Source organism: Oryza sativa, chromosome 2, assembly GCF_034140825.1.
Source record: "Oryza sativa Japonica Group chromosome 2, ASM3414082v1".
Classification (NCBI taxonomy): Eukaryota; Viridiplantae; Streptophyta; class Magnoliopsida; order Poales; family Poaceae; genus Oryza; species Oryza sativa.
In genome coordinates, this window is record NC_089036.1 from 1791355 (window position 1) to 1808949 (window position 17595).

At 43.2% G+C, this 17595-nt stretch overlaps 4 protein-coding genes and 3 non-coding genes across 7 annotated transcripts; 3 read left to right on the forward strand and 4 right to left on the reverse strand.

Moving 5' to 3' along the window:
- The first annotated feature begins 811 nt into the window (after window positions 1-811).
- On the forward strand, window positions 812-4349 carry LOC4328215 (proteasome subunit alpha type-1-like). The gene is made up of 2 exons (NM_001406428.1): window positions 812-1318; window positions 3657-4349. Exons 1-2 carry the CDS (start codon window positions 968-970, stop codon window positions 4116-4118), a joined length of 813 nt encoding a protein of 270 aa, NP_001393357.1. The 5' UTR covers window positions 812-967; the 3' UTR covers window positions 4119-4349.
- A 658-nt stretch (window positions 4350-5007) lies between these two features.
- Window positions 5008-8862, forward strand: LOC4328216 (uncharacterized). The gene is made up of 4 exons (XM_015768554.3): window positions 5008-5621; window positions 6528-6630; window positions 6857-7065; window positions 8186-8862. Exons 1-4 carry the CDS (start codon window positions 5050-5052, stop codon window positions 8442-8444), a joined length of 1143 nt encoding a protein of 380 aa, XP_015624040.1. The 5' UTR covers window positions 5008-5049; the 3' UTR covers window positions 8445-8862.
- A 1051-nt stretch (window positions 8863-9913) lies between these two features.
- On the forward strand, window positions 9914-13450 carry LOC9271371 (phosphopantetheine adenylyltransferase 2). Its single transcript, XM_015772222.3, has 6 exons — window positions 9914-10205; window positions 10495-10566; window positions 12040-12099; window positions 12589-12683; window positions 12878-12947; window positions 13039-13450. Exons 1-6 carry the CDS (start codon window positions 10038-10040, stop codon window positions 13186-13188), a joined length of 615 nt encoding a protein of 204 aa, XP_015627708.1. The 5' UTR covers window positions 9914-10037; the 3' UTR covers window positions 13189-13450.
- Window positions 13451-13716: 266 nt separating this feature from the next.
- LOC112938028 (small nucleolar RNA snoR1) lies at window positions 13717-13815 on the reverse strand. Its single transcript, XR_003241077.1, has one exon. It is a non-coding gene; the product is annotated as a small nucleolar RNA snoR1 (small nucleolar RNA).
- Window positions 13816-14040: 225 nt separating this feature from the next.
- LOC112938029 (small nucleolar RNA snoR1) lies at window positions 14041-14127 on the reverse strand. Its single transcript, XR_003241078.1, has one exon. It is a non-coding gene; the product is annotated as a small nucleolar RNA snoR1 (small nucleolar RNA).
- A 137-nt stretch (window positions 14128-14264) lies between these two features.
- On the reverse strand, window positions 14265-14359 carry LOC112938030 (small nucleolar RNA snoR1). The gene has a single exon (XR_003241079.1). It is a non-coding gene; the product is annotated as a small nucleolar RNA snoR1 (small nucleolar RNA).
- A 1663-nt stretch (window positions 14360-16022) lies between these two features.
- On the reverse strand, window positions 16023-17070 carry LOC4328218 (uncharacterized). The gene has a single exon (XM_015768540.3). It carries the CDS (start codon window positions 16966-16968, stop codon window positions 16201-16203), a length of 768 nt encoding a protein of 255 aa, XP_015624026.3. The 5' UTR covers window positions 16969-17070; the 3' UTR covers window positions 16023-16200.
- Window positions 17071-17595: the final 525 nt, after the last annotated feature.

A 17595-nucleotide genomic window follows, 5' to 3' on the forward strand; every position in this document is an offset into this window, starting at 1 on the left:
AAATCCTAGTAGTACTTTTTTATCAACCATGCCAATTTTTTCTCCTCACATCTATTTTACCCTATTATTCTTTTTGCTTGTGGTCAAGCTATAAGCTTAAAGCTTTCTTTTTTGCAATTACTGTTGTGTGGTTTCTATTCACAACGTACACTGTATTGCCCCTATGACATTTTCTTATGGTCATATTGTGTTTTCCCTAACAATAACATCAATTCATAGCCTAAAATATTATACTTCAATTCTCTTGTATTTTAAAACGGAGCCAGTACTAGTTCGTATTACCATTTTTTTCTTTACCGCACACGTACCTATAAATAACATAAATATTTTTTTGTTTTATCTATTCTAAAATATAACTACATATTATTTATCTGTTTTTTCTAAATAATAGACGGATTAAAAAAAACAACATAGATCATTTATATGTTTGACATGCATTTCATTATTTAGGGGTTTAGTTTTTATAGAAACTTTTTCGGGTATTTTTTTTATCGAAACTGATATATCTTCAGAAAATACTTTCAAATATAAGGAAGAAAATATTTTTAGAATATTGTATAGCTACTCCCGTCTCTTCCGAATACACGCTACTGCGCCTTTCCTGGGCCAAAGCCCAATTTGCTTCCACAGAAATCGGCCCAAAACATTTTTGCCTTGCCAAGGAGGAAAGGAAAACAAGTCACAAGTGGACCCCACATGCGCTGCCTCACCACTCTCACTGACGGGTGGACCCCGCATAAACACTCTCACTGACGTGTGGGCCCCGCAGAAACCCTCCACCATCCTCCTCCTCCTCCCCATCTTGGAGTCCAAGAAGAACACCACCGCAAACCAACCCAACAAAAGCAGGGCACACGCATACACATCGCAAGCCGCCCAAACCCTACACAATCTTCGAATCCCCACCGAATCGCGCGAGAGAGAAATCCAAGGCGAGGACGAGGAGGAGGAGAAGGAAGCTTCGAGAATGTTCCGGAACCAGTACGACACCGACGTGACGACGTGGAGCCCGGCGGGGCGGCTGTTCCAGGTGGAGTACGCCATGGAGGCCGTGAAGCAGGGCTCCGCCTGCGTCGGCCTCCGCTCCCGCACCCACGCCGTCCTCGCCGCCGCGAACAAGGCCGCCTCCGAGCTCTCCTCCCACCAGCGGAAGGTCTTCCGCGTCGCAGACCACGCCGGGGTCGCGCTCGCCGGCCTCACCGCCGACGGCCGCGTCCTCTCCCGATTCCTCCGCTCCGAGTGCATCAACCACGCCTTCGTCTACGACGCGCCCCTCCCCGTCTCCAGGCTCGCGCTCCGCCTTGCCGACAAGGCGCAGGTCCGTCTCGGTTCCCAATCTCCCCCCCTTTCCCTCTTCTCCCCTCTCTCCCCCACTTGATCTCTTCGGGTGCGGTTGGTCCTGCTGCTGGATTGCTTGATCTGCTCGTGTACTTAGGGTTTCGTGGTAGGGGGATCAGATCTAAAGCGCTAACTGGGGTTTCGTGCTTGGGGTGTTTCCCCGGCCGGGATTTTGGTTGTTGATTAGGGTTACGATGGCAGGTATCGCTGGGAGCGCGTGCTTCGATGATCGACAACTGATTTGATGGATTGGCTAGTGGCGCCTATTTATGATTGCAATTTAGGAGTATCAGTGCTTAGGTGATTGTGCTTAGGCGATTGGATTACATCTGTTGGCATGTAGAAGTTTGCAGCACTACTGAAAATTAGAAATTCAGTACAAAGATCTCCTGATGAGTCTCACTCCCCAGCTTCTTCTTAAAAGAACAGTACAAAATTAAGTTGCCATCTTCATATCATACTTGACATGCCGATGTGATTTCAGCCGAGGATGGTGTGTAAAGATGGTCGCGAATCCAGGTTTACCTGCCCTTTTATTTAACTATTGGCATCAGCTAGACAAATATGTGTAAGCGCTGTAGTAGTAGACTTTGCAAGCGAAATGCACACTCTTGGATCTCCGCTTGTTAAGATGCACAATCTGATAGGATACGAGTATATGATCAAAAAACATATGGAGTAATTATCTTTTAATAGTTGACATATGTGCTTCTTCATTGTATGGTTCTGACTATTTTATCCTGCATCAATTCATGCACACAGCAAAAGGCTGTGATATTATGCAACATACCTAGATAGTTTCATAACATAACACTTATAAATCACCAAAAAATCTAGTGAAACATACATACATAGTAGTGAAAGACCGTATTGACCTTGACACCTTGTTCCTTTTAGATATAATCGAGTAGCACATTGACTGAGTTATTTGCAGTTTACTGGAAACAAGCGAGAGCTAGCATTTATTTGTCACGTTTTTAATCATTTATTATAGTCATTATATGGAACATTTCCTGTAATCCCAAATGTTGAGTTTAAGTTTGTATTATACATGTGTTTATGTGTTGCTTCTAGTGATCAAATTATTTGTTTCATGGTGTAACATGAGATTTTGGTATGCTCAGACACTCGTTGAGGCATTTTCCTAATAAGACAACAATTTTCAATTTGGTGCACCTGTTTATCAGCTTGATTTCTTTTATTTTTAAATTTCTGCAAGCCTTCTCCTTTAATGTCCATATGGATGGATGGAAGCTACTAGGGAATTAGATTGTGTTGTCGTCTTCAGAAAAAAAATGTATGGTTATAGATAATAAAAGTATTCACTGTTGCAAACTTGAAATTGCTGCTTTAAGATGTCTTTGACTTGATCTCTCACTGCACCAGTTAGATTTATAAATATCTAGACGGGTTAGCATATGCAGTTTGGAAGCAAACCAGCACAGCATGATTCAACTGTCAAACCATGAGAACGCAGATGGATTTTGTAAGTCTGCTCCATGAGTTGATGATTATCTGCATCATTGTAAACATGTTTGAAAATTAGAAGGTATTTTTTAGGGAAAAGCATCTCTGCGTTGTGAATAGCTACTCAGATTTAGTACATTAACAAGCTATAATCTATGACTCTCCATGTGCATTGTGATTTCATTGCTTTTTAGTATGCTACCTTCTTTCATGCATATATTTTATTTTTGTTGAATCTGGAAAATCGTTTTTCAGATATTAAAGATTGCAAAGCTATCAGTGGAGGTTTCTTTTTCTTGCCTGGCTACTATAACTTGGAAAAAACGCCATACATCAATTGCATTCTCATGTTCTTGTACATCTAGCTTTGTTTCCTGTTATCTCCAGCATGACAATTAATCTGTTAATCTTAATCCATTACCTTATCATTGATTTAGAGTGTAGTTGTTGCTTACAGCATCAGTTTTCAAGCTGTGCTCAGTGCGCATCTGCATCATCTCAACGTCACTTTTTCTGTAGCAGCTATTGCTTCATTCTCCCCTTCGATTGCCATCATACTTGAGCGTGCACCTTTATTTCCGTAGTGTGCCTATTCTGGGGAGCAGTTCATCGGATAAGCTGCATCTATTTCCCCATGGCCATCAAGTTTACTTTTGCTTTCGTGATTCTACTCTGCAACTGTTTTAATTGAACCTGTTCACCTTATGCTGATGTGGTTGTTAGTTGTAAACGATTGATGTGGTTGCTGGCTGTATTATAAATGATTTCAGCCAGATATGTATATTTTCGGAATTACCATTTGTCCCACCACGTTCCTGTGGATAATGTCTGTTTCTTTGATGGTGTTGCAGGTTTGCACACAGCGATCATGGAAGAGGCCATATGGTGTTGGCCTCCTTGTTGCTGGATTAGATGAGTCTGGAGCCCATCTATACTATAACTGCCCCAGCGGCAACTATTTTGAGTACCAGGCATTTGCTATTGGCTCTCGCTCTCAAGCCGCCAAGACTTTCCTTGAGCGCAGATTCGAGGGCTACAACGACTACACCCCAGAGCAACTTATCAAAGATGCCCTCTCCGCCATAAAGGAGACGCTGCAAGGTGAGAAGCTAACCAGCTCCAACTGCACCGTTGCTATTGTTGGCAGAAAGGACGATGGCACCGTTGAGCCATTTGAGATGATCGACGTGAAGAGGATCCAAGAAATAATCGATTCCATGGAGGCTGCCGAGGAGGCACCAGCGGCAGAGGCTGAGTCGAGCTCGATGCAGGAGGAGGACAAGGGCACGGACGCCGCGCCCATGGACATCTAGGCCCAAGATACATCTTATCTCCTCCCTTACACCGTGTCTGAGTTTCCAAAAGACTACTGTTTTAGAAAGCTGTGACTGTTGTGTACCCTTTCTTCAGTACTACAACTTTGCGACGGTCTCTTTGATCAACATCGATTGTGTTTTGGACCGATTATTTACATGTGATGCGGACAGAAAATCTCTTTGGTTTCGGGGACCAGATTACGTTTGCTTATCATTCGTTCTGATGCCATTCTGATGCTTGGAATGTTTAATGTTCACATGGTTAGGGCTCTGTGCTAGCAATCGCTGCTAGCTGCACGTCCGTTTGATGTACCAATGCGCATGAAGCTGCTGTTGTAAATTCTCTTCGTTTTAAATGCGGCTTGGTAGGACGATGCGTCGATGCCCTTCGTCCCAGTTTAAATTTAACCCACTTCAAATCTTTTTTTTTTACGGGGGCAAATCTTAAGCAGAAGTGAGCAGACGTCATTGTGTGCTGCTGTAGTAAATTCATTTCGCTAATAATTTACATCTGCTCGAGTAATCAGACGCCTTTGTTGTAGAAAAGGCGCACATCACTGTACTACGGGCTTGCTGGCTGCTGCTACACAAGTACTCAACACATGCAATATCCTTGATGTCATAGCTGTTTGCTCTTCGTGCTTATAAATGACATAACTATGCAATTTAGGTCGATTTTAATGTGAATTTAGGTCCATTTTGATTCTGAAAAAAAATATACTGATACACAAGCATTCAGCAAATTTTGGAGTGAAAAACACTGACACTGACAACCCTGGCCCACCGTCACACGCCGTGGCCCCGAGACGTCAGTGGAGTTTTAGTACTTCCCAAATCATAAGGACACGTCATAAAAACGAGAGCTCGCCTAGTTCTCTTTCTTCCCAATCACCACCACCTCGTCTCCACTCTCCACGCTCCCGCATCCATGGCGGCCTCCTCCGCCCGCCTCCTCGCCGCCGCAGCGCGCGGCCGTGCCGCCACCACCTTCCGCCATGCTCCTACCGTCTCCTCCTCCCTCTCATTCCCTCCCAACCCGCACCACCGCCCGTCCCTCCGCGGCCGCGCTGGCATCTCCTTCTCCTCCACCTCCATCTCCCTCCCCTCGGGCTCCCCGCACGGCGCCTCCGCCCCCTTCAACCTCTTCCCTCCCGACTCCGATCCCTTCATACAGTGGGACCCTCCCCCTCCCGACGCCGCCTCGCCGCTCGGCGCCGGCGCCGCCGGCCGCGAGGCGCCCGGGGACCTCACGCTGGTCGTGCTCCTCGGGTGGCTCGGCGCGCGGCAGAAGCACCTGCGGAGGTACGCCGACCTCTACCGCGACCGCGGGGTCGGGTCGGTGCGGTTCGTGGTGCCCGTGCGGGAGCTCCTCGGGCTCGACCTCGGCCGCCGCGTCGAGCGCAGGGTCGCCGACCTCGCCGCCGAGATCGCCGCCTGGTGCGACGCCGACCACCGGCGCACGCTCCTCTTCCACACGTTCAGCAACACCGGATGGCTCGCGTACGGAAATAAAACCTTCATTTTTCGTTATTTACTCGCTTCTCCCAATAATGTGCTATTACTGTTCTTCCCTGAACACCGGATGGTTGAAATTGAAGTGTTTCAAACCGGACAAGAAGTTGATAGGTTGGAATTATTACATGCGCATGGTTTGCACATGCGATTGCACGGCCTCAATTAAATTGGGCAATGTGTTGCATCTTTGCGGCAGGATAGAATTGATACACGCACATGCATGTTTATGCTGTGACACATTGGTTGTTGCATAGGTTTGGTTGATAAAAACGTGGTTGATAGAGGTACGAAAGAAATCCAAATGGTTTGGACAGCATGTTCTGGGAAAGCTCGTCATCTTCTGTCTAGAGTATACTGTGGATAATGGAGCTACTCCATGATATTCCAATGGTCAAGATAATGAGAAATGGAGTGCGATAAGAACTTAGCAAAGGTGATCGGTTGAAGAGCACAACAGATATCCATTTGTGAGTGCATAGATTGAGTAAACAGCGTGGATAACAGCATGATCTATGTGGAGTTGTTAGGCCACCTTGATTGTGCTAGATTAGTACCATGGTAAAATATTTTTTTCAGGCATTTTTACCTCATAATGAGAATCACTAGCAACGGCGTCCAGTCACTGACAGTCTCATATAGGTGAATCACATTCATGGTTGATATGGCTGCTGTTGTTAAGGACTACCTAATTGAAAAAACATGGTGTGTTTTGTTTTTCTAATAGTTTCTAGTGGAAATTTCTTGTGGTGCAGTGAAAGATAATTTTCCATTTCTGCCTTGCCTAGAAGTCAGAAATCCCCTAGTGGAGGTTTTATTTGATAATTCGGTGATCTGTGGTCATGCCATTCACATGGCTATATATGAGAACTTCGCTATCAAATTTCTTTCCAGATATGGTGCTATACTTGAGAATCTACAATCAAGAGCTGATATAATTGAGAGGATACGGGGATGCATTGTAGATTCTGCACCAGTTCTGGAGATAAGACCAGAGGTCTGGACACTATCTTTTTGCTGCATTACATATACCTGAAATAAGCTTTTAACTGGTAGCAGTAAATTCTTGTTCAAATACATTTTAGTATGTTGGATTTGTTTTTTCATCTTGAACTGTCGTAAGATCCTATTACTATAGCTAGAATGGTTTGTGCTATTATCTGGAAGTTTCCCTATGCAAACAAATCTGTTTACCAGGAAGCTCATATATAAACTTAACTCAGGTCTGGGCTGCTGGATTCTCTGCTGCCATGTTGAAGAAAAGCAGTTCCATGACAGGACCTTCAGTTGAATCTCCTGATGGATATACTTCAAATGGCACCTTGAACAACCTTAGCTCTGATGTGACGAGACCAACATGGGGTGAAAATATTCTTCTATCTACTCTACAGAAATTCTTCGAGATTGTCCTTCATCTACCTGATGTAAACAAGTAAGTCCTTACCATGTTCAATCAGTTCTGGTTACGTGTTTTGAAGCATGGACAGCTCACACCGTTGTACTCAGAAGTTAACTTGGGTTTTATAGATTGGAATTAAACAATGCTGTATACTTCAATTACTACTTCATTCACACTGCCATGCAAAACTCATTGTTTTAGGCACCTTTTCTATGAAGATTGTAGGTTGACTGCCCTCAATGAGTAGGTGTCATATTTAGCAAATGGAAGAGTAGTGGGGGTATAAAAAAGAGAGACAGGGTTGAGAAAAGATTTTGGAGATATTGATTTATCTCTTGCTTGCTCAGTTGCCCTAAAGATTTATTGAATGGTCATTTGGTCCCTTTTATAGGGAAGGGCATATGCCTAGTTGACTTGGCAGCTACTGCTCCAACCTGGACTCTTTTCCTAACCAAGTTTTATAACCTACAAATTCTATCATGGACTCTCCTGATGTTGCTGACTAATCTTGCTGAGTACGTAAATTAACAAAACTCCTGATGAACATATAATCTAGGACTTGCCCTATGCCATCTTCTGTCTCTAAAAGGCTTACTGACGTCCTCTTTGTGATTGGAAGGTCGCAACATTCATAAAAGAATTTCGTAGCATATTCAATTTAACAGAAGAGCAGCAGTATGCATGGGTGCCTCTTTTCATTATATTTCTCCATGTGGACTGAACTTTAGGTTACTGGGCTCGATGCATAAATACATTGTTGTTTTCTTTCATTGCACCCGCAAAAAAAAAGTATTATACCATGTCTATGGGCAGTTAGACACTGAATTTCACTTTCAGTTGATTTGCACAGTAGATCAAATGGACCTTTCAACGTGTCATGTTTGCAATGCATTAATTATGTAATTTTGGCAAAGCAAATCATGATGGTTCATTGTACAGCTCATAATTACTGTGAGTGACTACAGTTTATTTAGTCAGACTTAGGTAACTTCTCCTCCAGTTTTCTCCAAACATGACTTATTTACGTTATTTCTGTTCCATAGATTCAGCATGATCAGTTATTCCCAAATCATACCATAGAGTGATAGAGATTCACCTGATGGCTCTTTCTGTTACCTGACATTTTTTTCTCTCCGATCGTCATGATGTTCAGGAGGCTAGAAAAGGTTCACTCGGTTCTTTCAGAGAAGCAGCCTACCTGCCCCCAGTTTTATCTGTACAGCTCAGCAGATCGAGTAATACCTGCTGAATGCGTCGAGCGCTTCATCGACATGCAGAAATCCCTAGGGCAGAGCGTATTCGCCCACAATTTTGTGTCATCGCCACATGTGGACCACTACAGGAGCTTCCCTCATGTCTACGCAGCAAAGATCGACGAGTTCCTGAAGATTTGCTCCATAGCTAGAGTATGACCAGTTTTTGACCAACAGGTATTCTTTCGAGACATAGGTATTGCTCTATTACCTTGAGAGGTATATGAATCATGGAATATTTACCCATTAGAGTTCCTGAAATGATGTGTACTCGTTCATGAAAAATATGAAATCTTGAAAAGTGACGCTGAAAGCTGAACTCTTAGATGCACATTGGAGCCACGAATTTCTGCTGTTATTTGCTTCGATAGCCTTAGACAGTTAGACACTAGTTGCAGCGTAATCTGTTGGCGATTTTCAGATCGCCTCAAGTTTTATTCAATTGTACTTGTCTAGTGACAATGGCATGAGCCTGTGTATTCTAGTTCCATCCAAGATGGGAACAGCCTGTTGTTGTGATACTCCTAGTCTCTGTCACGCCGTGCTTGTGAGTTGTTAATATTCTTTCTCGCCTTAATCATGTTGTGAGTACAGTAACAATTGTCTTGTAAGCTTATTGTTCGACTCGATTTCTTGATGTGCGCGCAAGTGCAAAACTCTAATTTTGGGTCGGTTAGGTATACACAAAAGTATGTACTCTCGTTCATACATATGATTAGACAAAATAATTCTGAATGTATTTTAGGTACTATACCCTGAGAATTAGCTTGATTACTATGGGTCAGTTTGGAAGACCTTTTTTTTTCGCAACTCGATTACTATAGAAGTGATATCACTGAATGTGCACAAGTACAAGCATGTACAGTCCAATATAAGGTCCCACAGTAGCAATGCCAATTATTCTCTGACGGTTTGATCTACAATTGATAAGCCGTAAAAGAAAAAACACTAAGCAACCAAAAACAATTTATGGTTATTAGTATTAGTTAAACTTCTATATCAGTGTACTTAGCGATTCAAAAATCACTTGTGAAAATAAATTATAAAAAAAACTTTAAATTTTTTCCCAACGTATAATTGAATTTTAAAAGTTAACTTTTAGCAACCATAAGCAGAGACAATGAAGACCTGTTTAGGGTAAACTTTTAGTATCTAAAGATTCTTCTAGAAACTGCAGCTGTCAGAAATTTCCTAAACAGTCTACTTTTTACTTAGATTCTGAAAATAGAATCTTGAAAGAAACAGTTTTGAAATTCTCACTACTCACCCGCTGCTTATCCGAATCTTAACCTCTCCAAACATAGAGCCTATTTATTTTGATGCTATTTTCAACCTTACTAAATTTTAGTAAAAGTTACAAAAAAAAAAGTGGCTACATTTAGTTTGCTGCCAAATTTTGGTAACTATATAAGAAATACTGTCAAAATTTTGGCAAGTTACCAAAACTTTTATAACTATGTCAAAATTTTGACATTGACAAAATTTAGTTTTTTTTTTTTGCAATAAAGTAAACATGCCCATAGCCTTAAGAGTGGTGCACCCTGCAACTGCACCAACCCCCTGGTTGCCGGTCAAAGTCACCACCACCAACACGACCCAAATCAAGCGCAGCACTGCAGCACGCAGGCATCGTCTCTTCAATTTTTGGTATTTTAGCCGCAGCTTGGGCTCTCTCTCCCCCTCCACACCCCACGCGCGCAACCTACCCCCCCTACTCCTCTCCATTCCTTCCACGCGACCCTCGCTCGCGTCATGGTGGTGCTCGTGGAAGCATCGCCGCGCGGCGGCGCCGGTGATCATCCGGCCTCCTGCGAGCTCGACGCCGGCGGCGATGTCGGCAGCGGCGGGAGGCAGTACGCGGCCGTCGTCGTCGGGGGCACCTTCGATCGGCTGCACCAGGGACACCACCTCTTCCTCAAGGTTAAACTAATCAATCAGCAACTGCTCTCTTCTTCTCCTCTCGAGATAGTACTAAATTCCACGAATGGTGTTCTATTGATTGGATTGATTCGGAAGGCTTAATTACTCTGATTATTCTTTCGCCTCTTCGTTAACTTCATCTTGCTGTCGTTGTTCTTGATTTCTCATTGACTTGACGATGATGCCTCTTCGTTAACTTCATCTTGCTGTTTCTTGTTCTTGATTTCTCATTGGCTTGACGATGTGAAAGCATTAATGTTGATTGGAATTTTTACCGTCTTTTTGACAGGCGGCGGCGGAGTTCGCGAGGGAGAGGATCGTGATCGGCATCTGCGACGGCCCTATGCTCGCCAAGAAACAGGCCAGTATCTGCACCGCTAAATTTCTTCCACTTCTACTCCTACTCCTCTCGAATCTTAAACTGATCCATCAACTAATCATGCAATTACTTAAGCATTAATTACTCTACTGGTAGTAATCATCATTTGGGATCTGGCTTTTCTTTGTCATGACATGGACTATGGTAGGAGGCTGGTGCTGCTGTCTCTGCAGCTGATCTGATGCCACAGCGGCATCAAACTTTTAAAGTTTTTTTTAAAGTTTCAGACGTGAGACATCTCAACTCATAACCCAACCTTAAACCATCTGATACATGCATGCTAATTAGCAGCTCGTAGTACTAATGGTGGTTTACATTACATGACACTTTTATTGACCATGCACCAACTTCCTCCTTTGCTAAATTGTCCTCATCGAATATTACTACTCGATACCAGCCAATAGCCATCTTTATCAATGTGATGCAAAGAAGATGAAAGAATAAATTGTTGGCCATTCTTTTGCTAGTGGAATAAATTGTCACCCACTATTTTGCTGATCAGCGTGATGCAAAGAAGATGAAAGAATAAATTGTTAGCCATTCTTTTGTTGATCAACGTGATGCAAATTAAGAAGATGAGAGAATAAAATCGGTCGTGTTTTTACACACTGCCAACGACCAATAAGCAAATGTATTAAGCCTGGTTTCCAGTGCACTGAGAGACGGCACCACTCACAGGAAGGGGTCGGTGTCAAAGGCTTAAACACGTCATTTGACAGGAATTAATAAGTAGGTGAGCAATTCTGTTGTCCAGTAGTAGTAGCAGCAGCACACCGTCGTACTATGACTAACAACCAGAACACAAGTTCATTGAATGTGGACGGATCCTCAAACTGCATATTCCCTGTTAAGAAAACATTTCTGAAGTTGACATATGGTGTATGTTTGTCTGCTCTTTTTCTCAATAAGATATACTCCCTCCGTTCCAAAAAAATCTAATCCTAACTTCCCAATGTAAAATTAGTGGAGAGTGGGAATAACTAAAGTGCCCTTAATTATTGAAAAAAGTAGTAAGAGTAATAGGTAGTTAAAGGATATTTATGTGATAAAACCTCTCGTTTTATGTGCTGATGGTAGGTAGGATGGTAGAAATTGATTTTTTGTGGGACAAAATTTAAACTCTAGTGGTAGGTAGGATGGTAGAAGTTGATTTTTTGTGGGACAAAATTTAAACTCTAGAAGTTGAGTTTTTTTTTGGGACGGAGGGAGTAGATTTTACCTCGCTTCCGTTAGCACGTCTTTTAAACTATTAAACGGTACGTTCCGTGTAAAAACTTTCTACGTAGAAGTTGATTTAAAACATCAAATATATATATTTGTCAAGTTTGTAATAATTAAAACTTTATTAATAATACACTAATAGCTTTTTTATTTTACGTGCGCTAACTTAAATTTTGAAACATGTATGCATCTGATGAACATCTTTTATGCTTCTTTTGTATTGCATTATTGCAGTATGCTTACCTGATACAGCCAATCGAAAAGCGAATGGAAAATGTTAAGGAGTATATCAAGGTACCGACACATTGCCCATCACCCTCCCATTCTAGTAATATTCTCGAACTGTTTCTGAATATTCTCGAACTGTCCTGAATATGAAGTTGTTAATATTATCTGACCTAATTGGTTTCACAAGGTTCGTAATCCAGATTTCAAGTAGAATTGCCCTGAAACGGTGATTTACAAACTTAAGTGCAAACTTATCTATATAAGTAGCTGTACATATCAGTTGCAAGTTACCAGTTTACCACTATACCGAATAAATGCTTCGAAACGACTCTTGTACAGTAAAAAGTCCACACGAATGGACTATCAAGATTTTTAGTAACTCTTGTATTACAAATAACAGAGATCACGAACTGTTAATATGTGGTAACAATCACTCACTCAGGACAATTGTCTGGACCATTCTTCCGTTAGTGATCTTAAGGATCTTGTCATCTTGCTACATATCTGGTACTCCGTACTATTTATTAGGCAATGATCGCCTCTTACCATTTCCAGTCCATCAAGCCTGATCTTGAAGTTCATGTCGAGCCAATCGTGGACCCCTTTGGCCCCTCCATTGTTGACGAAGCTTTAGAAGCAATCATCGTCAGGTTAGGCTTCTCTGTCCTACAGTCACTTGGTACACTACTATTATCGTCTTAATAGGATCAATAGTTTGCCTACAACTGAAACCTGGTACTCCTATGTAATATTCATCGCCTCAACAGTGGACAATAAGGAGTAAGCAATACATGGAAAAAATCATTTTTAAGCTGATGTTATCTGTGTTTAACTCTTGGAGCAGTAAGGAGACTTTGCCAGGAGGGCTTGCTGTCAACAGGAAGAGAGCTGAGAGAGGCCTCGCACAACTTGAGGTTCAGTCACAATTCCCATCAATGGTTTTTTTTATTGGCACATAAAAGATTTGCAATTGCGTGATAACTTTATTTTGTTGCAATGCTGCAGATTGAAGTGGTGGAACTGGTGCCGGAGAAGTCTACAGGGAACAAGATAAGCTCTACAGCATTCAGGAAGAAGGAAGCCGAGAGGGAATTGCACAAGCAGCAGCAGGAGGCACCACATGAACAAGCAGTTGAACTTGAGTGCAGAATATAAACAGATACACCATCATATGGTGGAGTACATGACAAAGTGCACTATGAATTGTGCTATATAGTTTTGTGTCACCAATGCTAGTTTTTTTCTCCAAACTTTTTACAACTTTACATACAGAAGTATATAGCTCAAGAATGCTGCTGCCAGCTTTGTAAAAATTAAAAGAAAGAGAACCAACATTGCAGCAAGTACATTCAGTTGTAAGTTGTTTGCAGGTTAAGTTCATAAACCCACTCCTTAAAATCGACCCATTTCTGATCAATGGATTATGCACCCCTCCAAGACAAGATAGACCATTCATATGCTCCTTGGTGTTCAAACTTGAACCATCTGAAATGTTAGCTGAGAGCAATATTCGTGAAAGTGAACAGAAATTTTGGTGAGAAAATCATACATAGTGCACACACCAAATCAAACACTTAAAGAATTTATAGGTGTACAACAAGCCTCTTAATTTGTACCCAAAACTTTCTTCTATAAATGCACAAGAGATGCTCAGAGGTGAGAAATGAGAGATGGCATGAGGAGAGCTCAGACAATTGCTATACTCTGCTCAACGAAGAGCTTCTCTGGGAGAAGCACTTCTCATACAAGAGGTGTCAGAAGAAAGCAATGCTCATCACAGCTGCTCCTACTCTACCAAAGTATACATAACAAACCAATAACAAGTACTAGAATATGTTCACCAATGGTATGTTCCCCACATTACACACTCCACTACAGCTATGTCGAACAAAACGCCTAAATTTAGAACACGTTAATACGTTATAGTATCGCATTACAAATAATGACAGGTGATTCCAGAAAAATAATGCTACAAATGAGTTTGAGAGTAGCTGAAAAAAAAAGAGGAGCTCAGAGGGTTGCTAAATCTGCTCAAGGAAGGGAGGCCCTTCTCATACAAGAGGTGTCAGAAGTAAGCAAATGCTCATCACAGCAAGTAGCTAGTCTAACAAAAACTAATCTTAGCACAAAAATCCTAACACAAACTCATCACAGAAAGTAATCATAACAAAAAATAATCTCATCTTTTTAATGAGCGAGGATGCGTGTGCTCAGATATATTTGCTACAATCTGCTCAGCGAAGTGCTCCTCCTCATCCCCAAGGAAGAGGAAAGAACAACTTCTCATACAAGAGGTGTCAGAAATAAGCGAGCAATCATCACGGCACAATCCACCAAAACCACAAAAACAAAAATCATTCGAAGGGGCTAAAAATTCGAACAAGATCACCGTGCTTGCTGATTCGACGCAAACATCAATCAGACCAGCAGCCTATCCCTGTTCCTCGCGGCACCGGATCAGAATCCAAATCAGAAAAAGAAAAAAAAATCAAACGCAAGATGCAGGCAACGCCCGCGGCGGCGGCGGCGGCGATTGAACCCTAGCGGAGGTGAGGCGAGCACAGAGAATTGAAGCGTTTATAGAGGCGGAGGTCCAAGGTTTAGATGGGCCGTGTGGGCCTTTCTGTTTAATTAGTGATGGGCCTTGAAAATTTAATGGGCCGGCCTGCTTGATCTCTCTCGAAGCTGAAATGGTTGACCTTTTTAGGTTGACCGTTGACTCTGTTCATGAAGGAGTTTTCTCCCAGCAACATAAAGGAATCTGGATCAAGTCTAACCCTCTGAAGAAAGTTAAAACTTGAAACTTATCTCCAACTCCAACCTGTTTAAACAGCACACTTTCTAGAAGATAACTTATGTATAAGCTCGATCAATTCAACTTTTAAAGTAGGGAATTGACTGTTTCAATACGGACGCCACTGCTTCATTGGGAGTATTTCAAAAGCCCAGCCGCAACAGAGATGCAGCAGCCAGCAGCAGCATGAGAAGAGGACCGGAATCCGGAAATTGAACTAGTTTTATACACCCTTCGAGAATAGTCACGCCACACCAGACACCACACGCCGTCCGGTCAATACCATGTTCGGCTAAAGTTCGTTTGGTTTGAATAGTTTTGGATTTAATAAATGGAAATTTAATCTTTTTTATTCATGATCGTAATTTTCTTGATTTCGAAAGAATTAAACCACCTGATATACTTACAGCCTCATTGGTTGCCCTATTAAATCAAAGTCAAAGTCAAAATTTAAATTTTTAAATTTAATTTTAAAGTTAGTTTTAAGATATGTCTCACGTAGTTTCTTTTGAACATTAACTTTTTATTTATTAAGAATACATATATAAAAGTTATATATGCAAATTAATTTTTATTCGGATTCTTAATTAAGCAGTAGCGGCTAACCTTACTATAGCTAGTATTTACTACAGAATTCTATCTCAATTTTTCTTAATTACATGGAATTTTAGTGGATTATCCGCTGACTTGCCCGAGGTCGTCGGGCGATGCATCCGCCGCTGTAGTTAAGGGAATATGGGCAACCATGCACTAGAATGAAAAAACACAGATCAACCTTAAAATTGAATTTTGCAATTCAAAATTTGGTTGTGGCCGATGAGATAACAAACACATGTAGATTAACATCTCCAGATTAATTTAGTAACCAAAATCCAGATTAATTTAGCAACCAAAAGCTGTTCAAAGATAAGGGACGCGCTTTTGCATACGCTGGGGTGTGGAGTATTCCTATTTACGCATGTGTGAATAGGCTGCAAATGCCTGTGCTCAATGGAAGTTTCCCATGGTCGACCGGTCTTTTTCCTCGTGCGCGGCCGCGAAATTTCGTCTGATCCACCACCTCACGAACCAAACCAGATCCACCATGATTAACAAACAATTCAGCAAAGTGACAAAAATAATCGCTAATAGTACCAGTAGTACATTGCGTATGCAGCCAGCAGCTGATGCTTTGACAGATTCTGAGACAAAATCATCTCTCAAATTTCATTCCTCTCTTTTTCCATTTATGTACATGATAAGGTTCTAGTACAAACGAGAAATCTCGACTCGAATTTCGCCGAAAATTTTGAACACTTTTACAACAAAACAATTAATTTAACAACAACTACCACTAGTAATCAGTTGGTTTGGTTATTGACCAAGTGATTAAACTAATAGGCGGTGTGGTGTTGCGACCGGCCGAGCGCGAAGAGGCCGCTGAACGCCGGTCGGTACGTCAGGTACGAGGCTTGCTGCGGCCGCCGGTCGCCGCCGGCGCTGGCCTTGCTGTAGAAGAGCCTGTGCGCGGTGGCCATGTCCATCTCGGTGACCACGCCCTTCTTCGCCGCCGGCTTCGTCTTCACGGCGCTCTGCTTCTTCTGCTGTGGTTGTTGAGGGGGAGGAGGAGTCTTCAGTTTGGATGATGGCGGCGCGGCGGCGTGGTGGTGCAGGAAGGCGAACTTGTCCTTGCCGTCGCTGCGGGAGCGGCCGCCGGCGCCGACGAGGTCGCGCAGGCGCCAGCGCCGCGATGACGACGACGACTCTCCGCCGGTGGACGCGCTCTTGGGGAACCTGTCGCGGCCGGGCGAGCCCGGCGCCGAGCGCGGCGTCCACGCGCAGTAGGTGTCGGCGGAGGGCGCCGCCGTGGAGGCGTCGCCGGGCGAGAGGTCGAGGAGGCTGCGGTCGAACACCGGGTACGCCGGCACGATGCGGCCGTGCGCGAAGATGTCGTCGGCCGGCGCCAGCTCGGCCGCCGACACCGGCGGCGCGAACGCGAAGTCGAGGTCGAGCCCGGCGCCCTCCGCGTCACCAACGTCGACCGACGCGGGCGTGGCCTCATCGTCGTCGACGCCGTCGGCGCCGCGGCCGAAGCTGATCAGCGTGTGGAGGCTGCGCGGCGACTGCGCCATCGCGGCTGCGGCGGCGGCGCTGGGTGGCATCACGTCGTCTTCGCCGGAGACGAGAGGAGAGGAGATCGCGGGGTGGAGTGGAGTGGATTGGATTCGACTCGACGCGCTCGATGTTGGTGTGGTGTGGTGTGTGAGACAAGGTGGTTGGAGTTTGAGGTTTATAAAGGGAAGGGAATGGTGGATTCACGCGTGACGTGACGCGGCGCGGGAGTGGGGAGCAAGAAACTACTACACCCTCGGTTTCACCGTATATTCTATATCAAACGTTTAATCATCATATCTTATTTAAATCTATTTAATAATTAATATTTTTATTGTTATTAGATAATAAAATATACGTAGTATTTTATGCATAGCTTATCTTTTTAAAGTTTTTTTTATATATTTTTTAAAATCAAACGGATGATTAAACATTAGATATATAAACTTTTAAATAAATTTATTTTAGAACAGATAGCGTAGATTATAGAATAGAAAAAGTGCGAGCTATGGAATTGGATTCGATGGGTGGCTAGTACTAGTACTAGTAGTCTGAGTTGCCTTGCAAGGGAAGAAGGCAAGGGCGACGCGAGCACGCACGCACGCACGCACGCGTGACGGGTCGCCCCTCGACGCGGGGACGCGGTCTCTTCCCTCTTCCCTCGGTAGCTGGCTGTC

Coding starts and splice junctions, on each gene's coding strand:
- LOC4328215 (NM_001406428.1), top strand. CDS start 968: ATGTTCCGGAACCAGTACGACACCGACGTGACGACGTGGAGCCCGGCG. Junction 1,319..3,656: donor GCCTTGCCGACAAGGCGCAG/GTCCGTCTCGGT, acceptor ATGGTGTTGCAG/GTTTGCACACAGCGATCATG.
- LOC4328216 (XM_015768554.3), top strand. CDS start 5,050: ATGGCGGCCTCCTCCGCCCGCCTCCTCGCCGCCGCAGCGCGCGGCCGT. Junction 6,631..6,856: donor TTCTGGAGATAAGACCAGAG/GTCTGGACACTA, acceptor AACTTAACTCAG/GTCTGGGCTGCTGGATTCTC. Junction 7,066..8,185: donor CATCTACCTGATGTAAACAA/GTAAGTCCTTAC, acceptor CATGATGTTCAG/GAGGCTAGAAAAGGTTCACT.
- LOC9271371 (XM_015772222.3), top strand. CDS start 10,038: ATGGTGGTGCTCGTGGAAGCATCGCCGCGCGGCGGCGCCGGTGATCAT. Junction 10,567..12,039: donor CTATGCTCGCCAAGAAACAG/GCCAGTATCTGC, acceptor GCATTATTGCAG/TATGCTTACCTGATACAGCC. Junction 12,100..12,588: donor ATGTTAAGGAGTATATCAAG/GTACCGACACAT, acceptor TACCATTTCCAG/TCCATCAAGCCTGATCTTGA.
- LOC4328218 (XM_015768540.3), bottom strand. CDS start 16,968: ATGCCACCCAGCGCCGCCGCCGCAGCCGCGATGGCGCAGTCGCCGCGC.